We start from the raw sequence: 20,602 nt of genomic DNA, 5'->3' as shown, positions 1-20,602 counted from the left end.
TGAGCGTCAGGGAATCTGGCACAAGTCTGCTGGTAAGCTGGCTGCCCTCCAGCAAATAACTGTCCCTCTCTGGACATTACTTTTTCTGAAGTGAGACAGGGGACATTATGCCCTCTCCTTGGCTCCCAAGAGAGTGAAATAGCAGAAATTCCAAACCTGTGTGCCCAGCACAGTACCCAGCACATGTAAGGGCTCTATGAAAATATGTTGGATAAATAAACAATGAATGAATTGAATGAATTCATGGAATCCAGATTTACTAAGCACCTATGTACTATGTTCCAGGTCTCATGCTCAGAACCTCCAAGGCTAGAGGCACAATCAAGTCCTAAGGGCCCACTCACGGAGGGAGCATCTGAGAGAGCAGCCTTTCTGTCTTCTGCCTCTCCAGCTCCAGTTCCTCAGTCCGCTCCTGGACCAGCTCCTCCAGGTTCTGGGAATACTTCTCCAACATCTGCAGCATGGAGTCAGCAACACTGGTCTTCTTGCCTTGGTTGATGCTTTTGAACTGAAGATGGAACAAAATTCCCAATTCATCCATGACGGTCAATACACTCAGCCCAAAGCTTGGAAGTCTGGGCCACAGGAATGAGCCAGGCACAGGCCTTGCCTGGAGGAGATGGATTGGTGAGGGTCAGACATATAATAGACTGATGATGGCAGCCCCACTGAGGGAAAGCACAGATGGCTGGGAGGAAAAATGGGTTAGTTCTGTGTGAGGTGGGCCGAAAGAACTTTGCAAAGGAGCTCATGCTCAGCACATTACAGTTAATAAACATTAACCCTACTCCATTGCTCTTACAATACTGTGGAAAAGGCATTCTTTGTTCTCAAAGATAAATGGATGGACAGAAGGATGGATACTGGGTGGGTGGATGTGGTATATGTATGGATGAATAAGTGGATGGGTAGATGGGTGGATAGATAGGTAGAAAGAATATATGTAGATTATTTATATAATAATCTATTTCTACCTCTCTGTTTCTCTGTGTGCTCCCAATTTTTTTTAAGCACTAGGAAAAAGAAAGCAATGACACAAAATAAAATAATAAATATATAAGGACACTGGGACCAAAGGAGAGTAAAGTTTTTAAAAAAGGCTATTCTAGGAGTGAGGTCTGTGTGCAAAATGCACGCTAAAATTTGGCCACAAGTTTAGATACGAGCTTCCTGGCTACAAGGCAAAGAGAAAGATCTAGATTACATGACCCATAGAGCCTGTGAGACAATGGAGCAGTAAGCTAGCTGCTCAAGAAAAACATGCCTACTGCTGGCACTGCGCAGAGAGAAGTACCTCTCTTGGGTCTTCCTGTGAAGACATTCATGTGTGGTTACAAACCATACCTTCAACAACAACCTCTCCTTGATGATGTCCTGCTGTGGCGGGGTGGTGGGGGGCAGGAAAGAGAGGCTTGAAGATGTCACTTCAAGCTGGATGGGTTGGCCCAGCGGGAGCCATTAGCCAGTTCAGCCAGACCCACACACTCCACTGCCCCACAGACTCGTACAGACTTGCCTCTTGCCTCCCGCTGCAGTCCCCAGGGCAGGCCCAGTGGCCCCAGTGCCCCTCACACGCTCCAAGCACTCCTCGGGGAGCCAGTCCTGCCACCACAGCCAAGAAGGGCCTCTCTGCTCTGGTGGCAGGAGGCCCAGTACAGGGTTGGGGCTCCCAGTGTCAGCTCTGCAGACAGACGAACCTACGTTTGGACACCAGCCCCATCTGTCCTTCCTCAGTTACCTTGGGCAAGTCCCCTCCCCTCTCTGTGCCTCAGTTTCTCTCCTGTAAAGCCCAGATAATAACAAAGCTTCTTTGGAGAATGGTAACTAGGATTAAAGGGAGTAAGCGGAGCACTTAGCATGGGGCTTGGCGCTCAGGAAGGCACTCAGAGGGAGTACCTCCGGCTCCACCCTCAGGGGTTGTGGTGCTGGCCTGTTGCCTCCTTTCTGCATGGGGTTCAGGGATAGCTTGGGGCTCCCGCTGGGCAAAGTGAGGTGAATTGATCAGCCATTTCTTGTGAGCACCCAGCTCCTCCTGGGAGCACTGACCTGGGTGTAGATCTGGTCCAGGTTGGGTCTGTCCTCCGGAGCCTCCTCCCAGCACTGTTCCATCAGCTGGATGCACTCGGGTGGCCCACAGTCAGGGGACACCAGTGGCCGGCACAGGGGAGGCGGTGATGCCACCTTTCTGATGATTTCTGCAACAAACACATGTGGGTGGTGGCCCTGAGGTCCCCTAACCCTGCCACTGATCTTCCTGTCCCCAGTGTATGTGATAAAGACCACCAGACTAAGTTAAGATCAGACAGATCAGTGTTCTAGTTTTGGCTCTGCCACCTGGCATCACTCTGCAGCTTGGTTTCTCCACCTAACAAAGGATAGCGATAACCTCCGGAAGCTGTTGGGGAGCCCAAGGGAGCTGAGAGATTCATAAGAACACTGGGAAGAAGTGGGGCTGGGCACAAGTTCAGGCTTTCAGGGGACCAGGAGGGAACTTCAAGATCATCCATTTACATTCTGTACAAGTTACATCGCCTCTCTGAGCCTCAGTTTTCCTCACCAATAAAAGGGCATAATAATAGCACAGACCTCATAAGGCTGTTCTGAGGCATAGCTGATTAATCTCCTCCAAGGAGACTGTGACTCTCCTCTCCTGGGTGGGGAGGAGGGCATCCTGGGGGCTGGTGAGAAGAAATCTTTCTGGATTTTACTCTCCCTCCCATCCCTTTGTCGGCCTTCTTGTTAGAGGTAGTACCTGCATCACTGTCCCATTTTACAGACAGGTAAACTGAAGTTCCTGCTGTTAAGTAAGTCTCCCACAGCCACAGGGCAGCTAAAAAGCAGACTCTAAAATTGGGCTGTATCTCCTCCCGACCTGTGCAATTTCCTTCGTCCATCCAGAGGTTCCCAGCCTGTGGGCCTCAGACCCGAGGGCCTCTGAATAAAGGGTCTGGAAGCTGTATGTGCTCACAAAGGAGTGTGTGCAGATGGAACCAATAATACATCGCGCACACACATGTACAACACTTTTTCAAAAGTATTCAGCTGGTATTATGATGACTAAAATACAAATCCATTTCAAAGTGTTACTGACTTCAGAGCAGATTTTGTCTTTGGGTATTTTCTCAGTCAGCGGATATTAAAAGTCAAATAGTAGCATGTGAGGCTTCGACCTTTCCTGACATTGAAACGGAGTCCTCCTATGCGAACATGCTGGGAACCACTGGCCCAGACCAGGCGGGCCTCGTGTTCCCGCACTGTGCCAGGCCCGCTGTCCGCACCCAATGCGTCACCATGATTGATGGGCCCGGGGGCGGTTGAGGGAGCAGCCTGCACATCCAGCTCCACCAGGAGATGCTCCTTGGATGACGCCGAGAGATTTTAGGGCAAAAGCACTGAGCTTGGATCAGGGAACTTTCACCCAAATCCCAGACCCTCTGCTTCCCACTGAGAAGTCCCTTCTCTTTGAGCCTCACTTAACTGTCTATGAAAAGAGTGCACTAACCCACCTCACAAGTGCCTACACATACAGGATCTTAAAAAGATGCTATTTCTAACACGGTTTGCTTCTAAGTGGGAGAGTCAGGAGAGAACCCAAGATCCTCATTAGCACAACCCTAAAACCACTCAGGCAGATATTTATTGGGTGCCCATTGGGCAGATTTTTATTGGGTGCCGGGCACTTTGTCTAAAGTATTTCATTGAATCCTCGCAACTACTCTGGGAGGCAGGCATGATAGTCCCATTTTACAGAGGAGGAAACTGAGGCTCAGAGCCTGAAAGGGATTTACTCAAAGTCATGAATAAATTGGTGTGGAGCTGGGCTTTGGTCGGTGTCCTCCAATGCCTGTGCTCTTGACATTTTACTCCGTGAGACCAGGAAAAGCACCCCAGGAAGTAGAAGGCCCTGGCCTCACAGCCCAACCCAAGGGTGGTCATGGGATTCCAGGCCTGGTCTCTGAACCTAAGGCGGAATGGAGCCCCAGCCTGAAGGGCCCTGCACTGGTTGCATGGCTTGCAGGTCCCACCTGGTTGGTCTTCCCTCTCTCAGAGGGTAGATGGGGAGGGGGGCACAGCTGAGGAGTGTTGAACAAATGGCCTGATGAAGCCCCCTCCTTCCCACTCCTCCACCTCATAAATTTGGGGCCTGGAATGCTCATTATTCACGGAGCAGCACTTTGGTGGAGAAAGGAAGCAGGCTGGGCCTCCTTGTGAGTTACAGATTATCCACTGGGGGTGGGAGGGGATGGCGGGCTCGGCTCCCCCACTGCCTTCCACTGCCTTGCACTTTGGACTGAGATGCCAGGGCACCTGTGGGGACAGGTGCCTGGGACTGGACAGAGGCAGCAGGGGGACAACTGGAAGAGCAGCCTGGAGTCCAGGAAGCCCTGAGAGAGAACATGGAAGGGGAGGAAATGTTTTTGAAGTTGGACCCTGACACTGAGGTCAGAAGAGAGAAAATGTCTAAGACCGGGTGACAATGGAGAAGGTGTGATTCTCTTGTACACCCAAAAGTATGGGGACAGAGATGCTCTTGAAGGAGTCCCACCCAGGCAGAGAACCAAGACCCCAAGACCTAGCAGCCTGGCCACATCAGACATGGGCCAGATGTCTGGCACATTTTAAATTTGATTCCCATTTTAAAGGGGAGAAAGCTGAGGCTCAGAGAGGGTGAGCGATTTGTGTTAGGTCACACAGTAGGCAAGTGATACGGCTGGGAAAGAACTGACATCTGTATAGACACAACATCTGTGCTTGGCAGTGGGTTGGTTACTGCATGAGCATCTGCACACTTGGCAATGACACTGGGAGAGGCAGGAAGGGGCTGAGGCTTTCACTCAGAAACCACTGTCTTTAAGGCCAGAACTAGTCAATTGCCATTTTGGCAGAAGGCTGCCTGGCTTAAGCCAAAGAATCCCAACCCTTGCGGTCAAACAAGGCAAGTGTGTGTGTGTGGTTATTTTCAGGCCCGAATTTCCTGATGGTCACAGAGCTCCCTGACTATGTGGGGGGGAGGGAGGGGAGGAGGATGCTGTACCTTCTGCTGAGAGCCCTGAGGAGCCGTAGGGTGGGCCTCGAGTCAGAACCTCCTGCAGGATGATGCCAACACTGAAGACATCTCCACTGAGGGTGCCCTGCCTGGGCGCCCCGAACCCCCGCAGCAGCTCCGGAGCCGTCCACAGCAGCTCTGCAATCACAGGGCAGCGTCACCCACTAACCACCAAGCTGGGCTGAGCTGGGCAGGCGTTTCACACATGTGGTGACACCACCCACTCCCTCCAGCCACAGGAGGAAGCAGGTTCTTCCCCATTCATAGGTAAGGGGCCCGAGGCTCATAGAAGACAGACATCAGCTTCAGGTCACCCCACATGAAGTGCTGGAGGGCTGGAGGTCTCACCCACTCCCCTGCCTCACAAGCACCTGATTTAAACAGAGGACTCAGAACCAACTGCCCACCCATGAGCTGACCCTCCGGGGCTGGCCAGGGGCCGGGGGCCCCCTGAGCATCCAGGAGCGCCGAGTAACCATGGTCAGTGATCTTCAGCACGAAGCGCTCGTCCACCACACAGTTTCGGGACTTGAGGCGACCATGTGGGAAATGTAGATGGTGCAGATACCGCACTCCCTGGAGTGGACATAATGGGGGCCATTAGGCCTGTGGTGAATGAAGGGGACTCTGGTGCCTTCAAAATTCCCACAGAGCCCAGAAAACCTTCTTGCCTCCCCTCACCCTTTGCCACACTATTCAGACTTTTCTCACACAAAGTGAAGAGGGCCCAGGTCTGGGAATTCTGAGCATCTTGTCTCCCTGCCCGCCCCAGTTCCTCCGCAGCTCCAGGCCCAGGGGAGGGTTCTCACGCGAATCAAATCCAGCAGCAGGGAGGCCTTGAAGGTCCAGTCCAGCCGCAGAGCCTCGTTCTGCAGCAGGTCCTCCAGGCTGCCCCGGGCACAGTGCTCCAGCACCAGAGCACTCGCCCCAGGGGCCACGAAGAGCCCCAGGCAGGCAGCAACATTCTCATGCTGCAGCTCTCGTACCTGCCATGGCAATGAGCATCTTTAGGAGCCCCCAGGGGTTGGGCCAGGTGAAATCCACATCAGGGCTCTCAGTACATCCCGCACAGGGCTGAGCACAGAGAGGCACCAGAAATGTTGGGTGGGTGGATGGATGGGTGGATGCATGATGAACAGATGACTGGATGGATGGATGATTGGATGGGTGGATGGATGGATGGATGGATGGATGGGTGGATGGATGGATGGATGGATGGATGGATGGATGAGCAGATGAGTGGATAGATGGGTGGGTGAGCAAGCGAGTGGAAACATAATAGATGAATAAGTGAATGAGCTGTAACCAATTCCACAGCACAGGGGTCTAAGCCTGACTCAGATCCTGTGTTCGGTCCTCCCTCCCACAGCACCTCTGAAGATGGTGACAGTTTTGAGGGAGAAGGGACTTATTTGATTAGTGATGATAAGTTGCTGGAAACTCACTTTCTTTCCCAAGGGAAAGAATCCTGTCTCTTCTCCATGGTTGTATCCTCCAAACCCAGAGCACAGCTTGGCACAAGGCTGATGCTCAATAAATGGTGAATAAATGGGTGGGTGGATGGAGGGATGGCGGGTACAGGATGAGGCCCTTTGATGGTGTCAATTATGCATGTGGTGATACTGATGGACGGGATCATGCCTCTGGTGGCCATGGTGATGATCATGTTAAAGTGGTGACATGACTTTGGGATGACGTTGTGATGGTGTGTATAACTGTGATTGATGCGGTGGCAATGTGGTGGCGATTGTGATAACAGGACTTCCTTCCTGAGGCTAGAAGCTTCCACATTGAATAGACACCAGTCCAGACCTACCTGGCTCTCCTGAGCGCACACTGTCCCCAGCCCCCTCCAGGCCCTCCACAGCCCTACCTTTCTTAGGAGGCCGAAGCAGCTGGGCCGCAGCTCAGGAGCCGTGCCAGCTTCAAACTTCTTCAGCCACACCCACTCGCCCTGCTCAAGGAGGAGTGCCAGTTCAGCTTCTGCGAGGTCCCAGCTGTGCGACCTCGGGTAGGTCCTTCAGCATCTCTCAGCCTCAGCTGCTTCCCCATAAATATGTTCTTTCCGTGTGCTCCAAGGCCAGGCAAAACAAAAGTTGGACTTTTACTGCAGCCCCAAGGAACAGCCTGGCTTGGCTGACAGACTCGAGTGCCTGTCCTAACTCCACCTTTTTCAAGTTCTGTGACCTTGGGCAGGTGACTTCAGATCTCTGAGCTTCATGTTTCAATTCTGTAAAAGGAGGATGATACCTCCCCACCCTTACCCCAAGGGCTAACTAGATGGTGGATATAAAGTGTTCGCTCCTGGGCCAAGGTCAGCTTTACTCTGCAGGGCCTCAGACACCCAGGACACCCCAGACCCTGGGAGCGAGGGGGCTCTGTGACCCAGGGGCTCCAGGGGAGGGCAGAGGGGAGGGTGGGAGCACTGTGACCCTTGCCCTCTCCCCTCTCAGCAGTGGCTTCCTGCCTCCTCAACCTCGGTGGCAGCCCATCAGCCAACTCAGAGGAGCAGACAAAATGTGCTTTGTACATCTTTAATGCATCCTTTCAGTAGAAAAGAAAAAGAGATAGAATTCCCCAAGGAGAAGGTAGAAAGAAGCACAAGCCTCATCCCTTCCTGTAGAAACAATTAGCCCGGCCCGTCAAGCGTGAGTCAGGGAGCAGGAGAGACGGAGCATCAGGGGACTGTTAGAGAGCACAGCACCTGAGAAGCCACAGTGTCCTCAGTGACTCGAGAATCTTGTCAGTCCAACCCCTGACCTTCCAGCCTCCTTGCCAGCGGGTGGCCCAAGCTCTGCCCAGAGGCTGTCCTGGGCTGGGTGCTGCCCCCACATGTCAGGGCCTCAGGGACTGGGATCTCACAACCCATCACCAGAGCAAGCAGGAGGGTGACCTAGGCCGGCCCCCGTGCTGAGAGGGGAGTGGACTCATCACTGACAGTGCCCAGCAAGTTGTTTACCAAGGTCAGATCACGAACCATGCTGGACTGGGAGTTGGGAGTCCTGCTTCCCAATTCTAGCCCTGACACCGACTTGCTATGGGACCCAGGAAAGCCATTGCCTTTATTCAGGCCTCAGTTTTCCATTCTGCAACAAGGGTGGGGCATACAGAGACCCAAGAGGCTGTGGGCTCCCTCTGCTTCTCCCAGACTGACTACAGTTCCCCAGGTCTGGGCACGGGTGTGGCAAAGGCTCTCACCTGGTACAAGGCCACGTTGGTAGGCTCCTGTGGGGCTGACAGGCTCCTTGCTGACCCCGGGGCCACTGACCTCGGGCTCCCACCATCTGCCACATTTCTTGATTCACTCGCACTGTCCATATGCAGCCTCTGAAGGGGGCGGCACGGTCAAGAGCTTAGATTGGGCCTCAGTCCACTGCCTGCCCACCCAGCCCAGTGCCTGCCCACCCACCGGTCTGCTCAGGGGTGTATGGATGAAGGTGAGCTCCTGGGCTGTCAGCAGGATCTGGTGGCGCCCCTGCACCAGCTGCAGCTGCTGGATGCCCAGTCTGGAGGCAAGAGAAAGTGCAGGGGAGAGGGGATGGCATGAATGTCGCAACTGCCGCAGACTGGCCCCTTTGACTTGCCTCTGACCCACAGCCCTCACCTATCCTCTCCTTGTTTTCCTTCTCGCCTCCCCCCCGCAGTCCCAGCCAAGCAGTGCCCCCACAGAGGCCCTCAGCCCTGGCTCAGAGCTGGACTCCCAGCTCTGGTCTGAGCCTCAGTGTTCCCATGTCGCCTGGAGACCTCATGGGTGGCCAGAGCCTGGAGTGAGCGCTGGGAATGGAGGGCTGCCCCTTCCTGGATGTGGCTGAGGCTCAGGAAAAACGGGGTTTTGTCCTAGGCCCAGGCTTCTTCCCCAAGTCTCCCATGGGCTTCCTCAGAGGGCACCCTGGCCTTCACAGAGTCTGACAGAGGCTCTAGGATGGACAGGAGTGCGGGACCACCTGAGATCCTAGGGACCAAGGATGGGAAAGCCCCCTGCAGATTGTCAGGGTTATGCCCACAGGAGAGAGGCCCTGTGGGACCACAGGAACAGAGGGGCAGTGCCAAGCTCAGGCACACAGTCTCACCTGATGAGGCAAGTGAGGGCCCCGCCGGCCAGCAACAGGACACAGGCCAGGGCCAGAACGAGAAGGCTGCCAGGGGGCTGTGTACCTGGTGGGGGAGGCGGAGGCAGAAGTGAATCCTACGAGTAACAGCTGCACAAGGAGTCCAGCCCCTTCACTCAGCCCCTGCACCTGTTTCTTGGTCCCCCTGTAGGAAATGGGAACACAAACCTCTGCCCACGCCCTCCCCAGGAGCGAGGCTCAGAATGGCCTGCAACTAGGGAAGTCCTATCTGTGGCTAGATCATCACACACAAATATTGACTTCCAGTATTGCTGTCTAAGTTCTCACCTCGGGCTCCCTGCCTTGGGACCCCAAGGACCCCACTCAGACCCCATTACAGTCCTGATCGCACTGTGGCCTTTTGTCCACCGGATGCCAGGTACCTTTTTACTAGACTGAGAGCAGCTGAGCGGCAGGGCCTATGTCTTACTCATCTTAGGGTCCCTGGCTCCTAACACTGGGCCTGGACAGGGCAGGTGCTGGGTACAAATTGTGTATCCCTGTCAATTGTTATCCTACTTCTTCTTGCATCCCCTTCACAATGGACCGCTCATTGCTTGTTCTGGCAGTCAGCTTCATTGTCATTCACTTTGACTGTAGAAGAGTCCTCCTGACACTGAATCCAAATTTCAAGCCCTGATGTCAGGAGTTAGATGAAAAGAGGCTGCTCTGGAAATGTTTTAGCCCTGCTCAGCTGAGGGGAGGCCTTGCTAAGCTAACCTTCCTTGGCACTTCACAACTGTTGGTTCAGTCTTCTCAAAGAGTGGCAAGTCTCATCTCTATTTTTAAATCTTCACCAGAGAATATTTTTTCCATTGCTTTTTAGAGAGAATGGAAGGCACAGGGGGCGGGGGGAACATTGATGTGAAAGACACCTATCAATTGGGCCAAGGATCCAGCCTATAACCAAGGTACCTGCCCTTGACTGGACTTGAACCTGAGACCCTTCAGTCCGAGGTGCCAAGACTTTAACCACTGAGCAGAACTTGCCAGGGTGGCAAGTCTCTTCTTTGTATCTGCTCTGCACTTCATGTGACTGACTTGACTGTCCACATGGAAAGCCTTAATGAGGGAGGGATGGATGGATGGATGGATGGATGGATGGATGGATGGATGGATGGGTGAATTACCTCTCATGCATAGTGTATTGGGGTCAAACCAGCAGCTGGAGTCACGTGCCGGAGGGGCCCCTCCTGGAAAGTGTATGGCCCTGCCCAGGGGCTGCACTTGCCATGTGCCTGTGTCCAGAATGTGGGTGGGGACCAGCTGGCTTTCCCAGCCATCTGTGTCCAAAATGACGTACTGAGCCAGCCTCCTGCCCTTTTCATCCGTCCTGATCCTCTGGCTAAAGCCAGCCACATCCAGAGCCCCTGTGTGGTCCCCTAAGCTGGCCCCCGAGAACCCTGTCCCGTGGCTTTCAGAGCGGTTCAGGGCATGAGCCAGCAGGACAACAGCATCATAGATGGTGCCAAAGAGTGGGGACACCTGTGGAAGAAAAGGTCCCTCAATCCCATAACCCCACAGCACAGGCTCCCAGACATCTCTGAGTCCTGGCTCTCCTGCCAGCAGCAATTATTTGTATTGTCCCCTAACCATCACCACCCCAAATACACTCCTCTCTTTGATCCCACCATCACCTCAGTCTTCACTCAGCAGCCTCACACCTCCATGACTACCCCATCATGACCACCCCCAGCCACTCTGATGCCCCACAAGCCTCTCAAACCTACCTGTCATGCCCAAAGCAGAACTCCTGGTTCTGCAAGGTTCTGCTTGGCTCTACCACACCAAGCCCCCTCCTCCCGCATTTTAGGAAATGGAACTACCACCTGCCCAGTGTCTCAAGCTTCAGCTTGAGTCCCAATTCCTCTCTTCCAGTTCATCATCACATCTTTTTGGCTTTATTTCAGAATTTATTCCGAACTCAATTGACTGCTCACCAACTGTGTTCCTGCCACCTGTGTCTGAATTACCCTCACTGCTCACCTGGACCACACAGGAGCTTCCTAGGGGCCTCCTTGCTTCATTTGGCCCTCTTCAGGCTATTCCCCATAAAACAAAGTGATTTTTTAAAGGACAAATCAAATAATTTCTTACTTAAAACCCATTGATGCTTTCTCTTGTGATAAGTCCAGGCTCCTAACCCTGGTCTGCAATGGCTCACATGATAAAGGCACGCTCATCTCGGATCCCTCTCCCCATCACTCATGACAGTCCAGCCGCCCCACACTCCTTTCTGCCTGCTCCCCTAGCCTTTGAAGCTCACGCTGCCTCAGGTCCTTTGCACTTGCTGTTTCCTCTACCTGGTTGCTCTTCATCCAGAGCTTCACCTGGCTGCCTCCTTATCAATCAGCACTCAGCTCAAGTGCCACCTCCTAAGTGGGCTTCCCTGTCCCGCCTATTTCTTGCTGCCCTCTACTCCATCCAGGCCACTCTCTGTCACTCTACCCTGTTTTATTTTATTGGCAATATTATCACTATAAAATCTTGTTATTGGGTTGCTTGGTTTTTGCATATCTCACCCTAACCGAAGGGAAGCACCTTGAAAGACAGATCTGTCTTGCCCATCACTGTGTCCTTACCACCTGGCACAGTGGCACATGAGAAAGACTCAATTCACATTTGTCAAGTGAATCACTGGTTGAATGACCCTCCATCAGCATCCAAATCTCTGTCACCACCTCTACACAGCATTGTCCTCTTAGCATCAAGTAGCACAGACATCTGAGTTCTATGAGCTAAAACCAAGCAGACAGCCACATCCCCCACCCAACACTCCTCAGATTCACAGCGGTGACTTCAGAAAACCTTCCCACTCTCCCACCCTCCCAACACTCTCTCCTTCTGACCTTCACAATTTGCTCAAGAGATACAGAGAAAGGAGAGGAAGAATGTCTACAAGAGAAAGAGTAGCTGGGCCAGAAATGACAAAGAGAGGAACTGAGTCAGAGATAGAAAAACAGAAGCAAAAGAGACTCAAGAGGAGAATTGACCCAGCAGGCCAAAAGAGTGAAAAATATGAGAAAGAAGAGAGACAGAGACAGACAGACAGGCACACACACACACACACACACACACACAAACCCTATGAAAGGAAGAGAGTGAATATACCAGAGACTAGACAAAGTCATTTTGTCAAATAAGGGGCTGGTGGTGTGCCCACAAGGAAGGTCAGACTGGTAGGCCAGGTGGGCAGCTGGCCAAGGCCAGAAAGGCCTGAAGTGGGCAAGGAGAGCATGCACACCCGCTCCTGGTCCCCTGCTCAGAACCCCTGACCTACCTGTTCTGGCTCCAGGAGGGTAGCCACCTCTCCGCTGGCCCCAGCAGCTTTGAAAACCTTGTCCATGGGGCCAGACTCCAGGGTGACGCTGAGCACTGCATCATAGGCCTCTCGGAGGAGCCCACTGTGGCCAAGGGCTGGGTAGGAGCGGTTTCGGTAGGGCAAGGCGAAGAGCATGGTGTCGTAGGGCAGGAAGATCAGCCTCCCATCTGCCAGGCCCTGGGCCCATGCTTGTCTCAGAAGGGCCATCTGCTCTGGGCCACCCAGGAGCGCCGAGTGCATGCACAGCACCACGACTGGAGGCAGACGGGGCAGGCTCACTTTTGCAGGCCTTCCCGGCAGCCCAGAAGTCGGTGGCCCTGGAGAGCTGCTCAGAGCTCTTAGGTCCACCCCCACCCCTCTGCTGCTGCTGCCAAGCTCCCTCCCCTCCCCATCAGTCTGGGGAAAGGAGAAATATCCCCTCTATTTGCTCCCTCAGTAACAATAACATCCAGGGCCACCAAATCTGGGTTCTATCTGGTATAAAAAGGTCGGCTCACCTGAGGATAGATTTGTATTAATATGTCCCTTCTAGCCTGCACACCCAATCATTTTGACTAACTTTCCACCTTCCCTCTGCTGTCTCTGACAATTGCTAATGTGTATTGACAGCTTGCTCGGTGTCATCCTAAAATACTTTTGCAAACATTTAGTCATTTGATATTACAACAGTAAAAATAAATATGTTTATTATCTCTACTTTCAAATGAGGAAACCAAGGCCCAGAGAGGTTAAGGAGTGGCCCCGGTACATTTACCCCCATGGTGACAGGGCCAGCATCTGAACCTGGACAGACCAGATCCCAGCTTGTATTTTTTTAAGATTTTTTAAAAAAATGACACAATTCATATACCATTAGATTCACCCTTCAAAAAATGGACAATTCAAAATAAAAGTCAACTCAGTGGTTTCAGTATATACACAAGGTTGTGTAACCATCACCACAATTTAATTCTAGAACATTTTAATCACCCCCCAAAACAAACCCTGTACCCATTAGTAGTCATTCCCCCATTCCTCCCTCTCCCTAACCCAGTTAACTAACTATTCACCCACTTTCTGTCTCTATGGGCTTGCCTATTCCAGACATTTCATATAAATGGAATCATACAATATATGGTCCTTTGTGACTGGTTTCTTTCACTTAGCACAATGTTTTCCAGGTTCATCCATATAATAGCCTGTATCAGTACTTCTCTCATTGTTATAGCTACACAATATTTCACTGTATGGATAGATCACATTTTGTTTATCCATTTATTGCCAGCTTGTAATCTCAACTGCGGCTCTGGGTGGCATCCTCAAGGTCTAAGCAGACATGAATGCATTCCCCTTTGCCTCAGTAAAAGAAATCGGCCCTGGGTAGTAAGATAGCCAATTTCATCCCCAGGTACCCAGTCCAGAAGGGAGTCCTGCCCAAGGAAAGGGTCCCATATCTCTGTTCAAGGTAAAGATGTTTTGCATCTTGGGTCCCTGACCAGGGCTGCAGCACAGCCAAAAAAAGGACTACCACTTGCTTTGAGTGTGGCCCAGGTTTCTGCTGCAATCCATTTCTCCAGAAAATCCAAGAATATGGAGCCACCAAGGAAGGCTGAAGGTCTCCTTGTTGGGGTCTGAGGAACCCTGGACATGTGGAAATCAGAGCCTGAAACCCTAGTCTCTGCCGAGCCCCTGGGTGGCCATGCTATGTGGGCATGTGCAGGAACCACCCCTCATGGCCCCAGAATAGTGAGGAAGGTCCTCAGAGAGAGACCCCTCTAGGACTGGGGGGAAACAGAACCAGGGCTTCCTTTGTCCCATCTCCTCTGCCTGGCTCCTGTTCACTTCTCACCGAACCTTCTCTTTCTCATACAAGGAGCCAGAGGCACTGCTCTGTATTAGGCCACAAGAGGGAGCTAATGCACAAAACTGGGGAGGTTAATGGGTAACCTGCATTGATTGTAGGCCGTGCTCGCTGTGTGCACAGCACGGTTCTCAGCCCTTTAACTGCAGTAATTCTTCTCATCTTCACAACCTTATGAAGTAAGGACTTTTATTAGGCTCATATCATTGATGAGGAAACTATAGCACAGAGAGGTTTAATGACTTGCCTGAGGTCACACAGCTGGTAGGAAGTGTGGCCAAGGGTGGGATCATGACTGTCTGAATGCAGAGAACACGCCCCTAACCACTCTGCCTCCTGGCTCCTGAAAGTCACCACAGTGGCTGGAACTCAATCTCCTGTGAGTGTTGAAGAAGGGGTCTGATGTGGTTCCCCAACTGACTGCCACCATGCTCCAGCCACACAGGGAAACGGTTCATTGTCCTAGTCCCGTTAACACGCTGCCTCCATTCCTTTGCACACTAGCTGACCCCCCTGCTTGGAATGCCTTTCCCTTCATTTGGGCCTGCAGTCAACTTCTCATTTCCAGGCCCTGCCCTATTGTCACCTCCTCTATAAAGCCCTGCCCACCCCCAACTAGATCAGCTTCCTCAGCCTCTGGGCTCCTCTGTTGCCTAAATACACACCTGTCTCCAGCCAGACTCGAGCTCCTCACTGCTGGGACCCAGCCAGCTCCTCCCCACACCCCCGGAGCCAAGCCAGGGTCAGGCGCAGAGCAGTGCTCAGTTACTGTTGGTTGAATGGTGCTTACAAAGCACTTGGGCATACACATCTGCTCCTCGTGAGGGTTTCATTATTCTCATTTCACTTGCTCCAAAGTTGGGGCTCAAAGGAGTGAGGCACAGTTCCTGAGGGGCAGCGGGAACGCCTGGGCCAGGCCCTAGGCTCCCCTCTGCTCTAACTTGCTGCCCAGCCACGCGAGCTGGGGGGCTGCCAGCCCATCCCTCCTCACTGGAACTGGTCTCAGCTTCCTCAAATCTAGAGCACTTGGTGGGTGGTCTCAGTGCCTTTCAAACTGTTTTACCAGTGCCCAGTAGTAAAAAATACATTTTTTACCTTTGTACACTCTTAAACTGAGTATATAAAACGAGTACACTCACGAAACCGAAAGTTTTCACAGAACGAGGCTTTATCTTGCTACCTGCAGTGCACCCTCACATTCCATCCCGCTACCTGCAGTGCACCCTCACATTCCATCCCGCTACCTGCAGTACACCCTCATATTCCATTCTATTCTACTCTATCCCCTCCCTTCCCCTCCCTTCCCCTCCCCTCCCCTCCCCTCCCCTCCCCTCCCCTCCCCTCCCCTCCCCTCCCATCCCATCCCATCCCATCCCATCCCATCCCATCCCATCCCATCCCATCCCATCCCATCACTTTCTATTTCATTTCCTTCCTTCCTTCCTTCCTTCCTTCCTTCCTTCCTTCCTTCCTTCCTTCCTTCCTTCCTTCCTTCCTTTCTTTCTTTCTTTCTTTCTTTCTTTCTTTCTTTCTTTCTTTCTTTCTTTCTTTCTTTCTTTCTTTCTTTCCTTCTTCTTTCTTTCATGTTATTCTTGAGTCACCAAATTGGTTTACGGACCCAAATGGCCCACAGTTTGAACAATTGCAGTCTAGATTAACTCTAGGGTCCCTTCTGTCTTCCAGGCGACACCTCTCCCTATACCCCACTCTACCATCCCTCTCCCTGCCTAACTACTTCCTTAAAGACAGGCCAAGTGTCTCCTCCTCCAAGAAGCCGCCTCAGATCCCCCAGGGCCCAGTCCCATGCTTCCTCTGATTCTCCAGGCCTCTGCTTCCTGGGGTGGCCTTGACTTCTCTGTCATAACCACCGGCCTGTTCATTACCCATGCAACCCAGCACCAAGCACAGCAGGGGCTTGATAAATTCAGGAAGCTATCAATCAATCAATGAGTTCATGAATGTTCTGATTCTAATTTCAAGAAACTAAGAATGGCTCCCTTGCTGGGGCTCCCTTCCTGCTCTTTCATTTCCTTCATTGTACCAGGTAAGGACTAAGACAGTCCTTGGCTCCCACTCCACAACTGATGTTTGAGTCAGAATTCAAAATCCACTGAGCTCCTTGCCAGCTGTGTGACCCAGGTATGTTACTTCCCTTCTCTGAGCTGCAAAGTGCAGGCCTCAGCAGGACTAGCTCACTGGGCTGCTGGGAGGTTAAATACGGGGGCATTGTCAAGTGCATAGCCCAGTGTTCGATGTGGAGGAAACTCCCCATCAGTGGCCCCAGGAAGTCCAGGCTGCCCACAGGAGGAAGGCGCCATGTGTACTCACTTTTCAGGCTGTCCACACTGCAGAGCTGCTTCAGTACCTCTGTGGCCCCCTGCTCCCCAGGTCCCAGAGAAGTCACCAGCGCCACAGGCAACCCATGTGTCCTGAGAGTCGTGGCCACCTGCCGGGCTGTAGCCACCCAGATGTCCTGGTGGGAGGACACAATGGCCACTCGAGCCCAGCCAAAGTGTTTCATGATGGACAGCAGCACGTGGGCAGCAGGGGGCAAAGTGGGCACCAGCTCACTGCCTCCCTCTGGAGCCCCGCATGCCCAGGAGAAGAGGGTCTTGCCCCAGCCTTGGGCCATCAGGGCTGCTGCTGGGCAGTAACCAGGGTTGACAGGACCCACGAAAGCAGCTACGGTATGCTTGTGGGCCAGAAACGTGGCCAGGGCTTGAGGGGTGTGACACCCCGTGGGAAGGACAACGGAAGCTAGCCGGGAGCCCAGCACCAGTGAGGAGTCCTGGTTGGCTCGGTCCACAGCCAGCTGGGCAGCCACACTGGGGAGAGCCTGGGCAAAGATGGGGTCACAATCCCAGGGACCCAGCACCCCCAGGGTGAAGGTTCCCGCCCCCCAGGCCAGAGTAGGGAGGGAGCCAGCCCACAGGAGGGCACCCCAAAGAACCACAGAGAAAGGTGGCAGGGAAAGGGTTATTCTTGGATGGCTGAAAGTGGACTCCCACTGACCCAGACAGGTCTTCCTGTGTGACAGCTTCCAGTACCAATCTTCAGGGGACAAGTTCCCCTGCAGTCCTGGGAAAGAAAAAGGACAAGGTTTCTAGCATTTTCTGCCAGCAATTTCTACAATTTTGAGGAAGACACCCCCTCGCAGAACCTCAGCTTCCTCATTGGTAAAACAAGGGATTTGGACCCATGATGTTGGAAGACCCCCTGGATGCTCATGTATGGTCCCGGGCTGGAGCTCAGCGGCTCAGTGTGTGGGCTCTCGAGTCGGAGCTGGCCAGATCTGCTCACTGCTTCCCAGCCTTGTGGCCCTACACCAGTCTCTGAAGTTTTTGAGTCCCACGAATTCTGCATCTGATGGCCTGCAGGGACTCACAGAAGGCTAAGGCCTATAGCAGGGTCAGCCGGGGCCCAGCACAGGAGCCAGCTTTAGTAGCAGCTCTGTTGCTGAGTTGTGGGACGGAGCCCACATTTCTTTATGTCTTGGTTTTTCCATTTGTAAAGGGAGGGCTTAGTTTAGATGTTTAAGTCTCCAAAGATCCTTCATTTCTGATGTCCTAGTTGTTAATAAAAATCAGAAAACAGGTGACTTTTGTCTCTGAAGCTGGCCATGTCCCCTCTCCCAGACCTTCCCCCAGGGGTATGTGGGCTGTCAGTGCTCCCACCTCCAGCACAGTGGATTAGTACACCACCTCCAGGGGAGAGATCATTTGTATTTTTAACCATAGATTGCTTGGCTCATAGAGCCAAGTCTATGGAATTAGTCAACTCCATACTATCACAACTCAAAAAGATGAAGATGCCTTTAGCTACAATAACAGACAAAACACCAAAATAGGGAAGATGACGGGAACCCAGGGAAGTGGGATGGGGATTCCTGTCAGAGCCAAGGCTCCTCCAGCCTCTGTATCCAAGGGTCACTCTCCTGACCCCCAACTGGGCCCTTCTTGCCTTCCTTCAGGACGAGATCCCCGAAGACCCACCTGCCATACTGCGCTGCTGGGGCTGACTCACTGCCTCTTTGGGGATCCTAGGCTCTCGCACCAGGATCCTCGATGCCAAGCTCTTCAAACAAGCTGTGGCCTGGGGAGGCCCCATTGCCACCACAGCCTGCGTGGTCACCACTCCTGCTACTGTCAGCTTCCAGTGACTCCTGCCTGAGGAGTGCTTCATATATGGCTCATTCCCTCCCTGTCCCCCTCAGCAACCCGAAGAAGCCACTTGGAAAATTTGATCTGCTCAGACCCCAGGGCTCTAGGGAACCAAGCCAGAAAAGAAGGAGGGAATGAAGAAGGGAGGACCCGAGGGAGGGAGAGAGGAGGGAAGGGGAAGGAGGGAGGATGTCTTCAGCACTCCGGACAGCTCCAGGCCTGGCTGGGACTCCCAGGAGGGAGGAAGGGTGAGCCTGCGCTAAAGAAACCGGCTTCTGCCTTTTTGAACACCCGCTATGTGCCAACATATTTATACGACCCACTGAGACAGGTATTATTACTGTATTCCCACTTCATAGATAAGAAAAGTACAACCCAGAGAGGTTAGGCCATTTGACCAAAGGCATAAAGCTAGTGAATGGAAGGGTGATTATAGATTCAGATTTCCGCTCATTATGCCACATTGATTCTTTGGGAATTATAATGAAGGCTTTTCTATTCTCTCTTTTAGGGTGGACCCTAATGGGGAGGTAGATGTCACTCCCCAGTGAACTGTCAGCCCTCCCTCCGCCCCCTGCTCTCTTCTACCTGAGTGAAATTAGCCTTCACTCAGCACACCACCCGCCATGTGGTAGGGCTCATGCATACCCCCCCTTAGCCTCACAGCAACCCTGTGAAGTGAACGTTTATTTTGCATCAACTACGTTTTAGGTACTCTTCACTTGAGGTACATCAACAAAGAAACAAAAAAAACCCAAGTTTTTACCCCTCACAGAGCTAACTTTATAGCAGAATTAGGGAATGATGTGTGTGAGTCAGCAGCAATAAACCTGACAAATCAGTAGATTTCTCTTTTATGTTAGGAAGTGGTAGGTGGCATAAAAAAGAAAAAAGAAAGACTGGTGATAATGTATAAACATTTTCCATAATTCTATACAAGCTTTAAAATTATAGTTTGATGGTCAGGGAACACATTGAGCAGATGTATCATAACTTAGAAATTGTCTTTGTGTGGATATTTTTATTTAGCCCTTATTTTGTTCTGGAAGAATTTTAGGGTCCCCACTGATGTGCCAGACATGTGCCTGTTTGCTCTCAGATCATCATTCCCTGACCTGCCCAAACCCGGCTAGGTTCCCAAACGGGAGGTTAGGAAGGGACCTCTGTCCTGCAGGGTGTTAAGCCTGAAAACTTCACTTCCTGGCATCCCTGCCACTGGCTTCTGGCCAGATTCAGCCAACAGAGGACACTGGCAGGGGACTAGAGGACAAGAAAAAGGCAGAAGCCAGGAGATCTCCCTCCCTCCTCTCTCTCTCTCTCTCTCTCTCTCTCTCTCTCTCTCTCTGTGTGTGTGTGTGTGTGTGTACGTGCACACTTTGGACAGTGTCCAGCAATGGCTGGTCTCTCTGGTTCTGGCCTCTCAGATACCCCTCCCTGCATGGCCCCAATTTCTGGCCTCAGGTACCACCCCTCCTTCCTCCCTTTGTCCCTCCCTGCCAGGAGTGGGAGAGACTTCCTGCTGTTCCCAATCTCTGAACTGCTTCCAATCCCAACACCTTTGCCATCACTTCCCCGCTCTGATTTTCCACTATTTAACTACTGATGAGGATCCTGTTTTCCACAGTGTACCCCTGACTGATACACTACACATCTGATTTGTTTGCAATTTCTCACCATTGTGAAATATTAATTTCTTTAATAAATATCATGCTTGTATAATCTTTTGAATTTTTCCCTTATGATAAATCCTCTGGAATAGCCATCCTGGATCAAAGAATGGATATGTTATTCAGGTTTTTGTTGCATATAGTTTCATATTGCAAGTTCAAAAAAAATGTATTTGGTCAAGATATTCTTCAGATAATTGGAGATATTTTAATATGAACTGAGCATTAGCTGATACAAGATTACTTTTACGGTTTTTGGGGTGTGATACTGGCAAGGTGGTTATGCAAGAAATTAGACATTTTTCAAGTAGGCATCCTTGAATTCATGTAACGGGAAATGACATGATGCCTGGGGCTTGTTTGAAATTATTATACAAAAAGAGGGATGGATAAATAAAGTATGAAAAAAAATCTTAATTTTTGAATCTAAGCCATGGTTGTATTTGGGTTCATTGTA

The 20,602-nt window shown here is 51.9% G+C and overlaps 1 protein-coding gene across 1 annotated transcript in view; it reads right to left on the bottom strand.

Annotated features, from left to right (window-relative positions):
• LOC107524472 (guanylate cyclase D-like) overlaps positions 1-18,425 on the bottom strand; it is a 30,788-nt gene extending 12,363 nt beyond the window's left edge. The window contains exons 1-13 of the mRNA XM_016196396.2: positions 18,311-18,425; positions 16,647-17,396; positions 12,437-12,732; positions 10,287-10,641; positions 9,118-9,202; positions 8,457-8,553; positions 8,246-8,374; positions 6,921-7,001; positions 5,857-6,033; positions 5,467-5,623; positions 5,036-5,185; positions 2,047-2,195; positions 345-508 (exon numbers count right to left, since the gene is read on the bottom strand). Of these exons, the coding sequence (XP_016051882.2) occupies positions 345-508; positions 2,047-2,195; positions 5,036-5,185; positions 5,467-5,623; positions 5,857-6,033; positions 6,921-7,001; positions 8,246-8,374; positions 8,457-8,553; positions 9,118-9,202; positions 10,287-10,641; positions 12,437-12,732; positions 16,647-17,396; positions 18,311-18,425 (2,705 nt within the window). The remainder of the gene's footprint in view (positions 1-344; positions 509-2,046; positions 2,196-5,035; positions 5,186-5,466; positions 5,624-5,856; positions 6,034-6,920; positions 7,002-8,245; positions 8,375-8,456; positions 8,554-9,117; positions 9,203-10,286; positions 10,642-12,436; positions 12,733-16,646; positions 17,397-18,310) is intronic.
• Between the last annotated feature and the right edge of the window lie 2,177 nt (positions 18,426-20,602).

The sequence above is a fragment of the Miniopterus natalensis genome, chromosome 11 (assembly GCF_054644295.1).
Source record: "Miniopterus natalensis isolate mMinNat1 chromosome 11, mMinNat1.hap1, whole genome shotgun sequence".
NCBI classification, from domain to species: domain Eukaryota; kingdom Metazoa; phylum Chordata; class Mammalia; order Chiroptera; family Miniopteridae; genus Miniopterus; species Miniopterus natalensis.
Note: the sequence above shows the minus strand (reverse complement) of the source record. Positions and strands in the feature narration are given on the sequence as shown.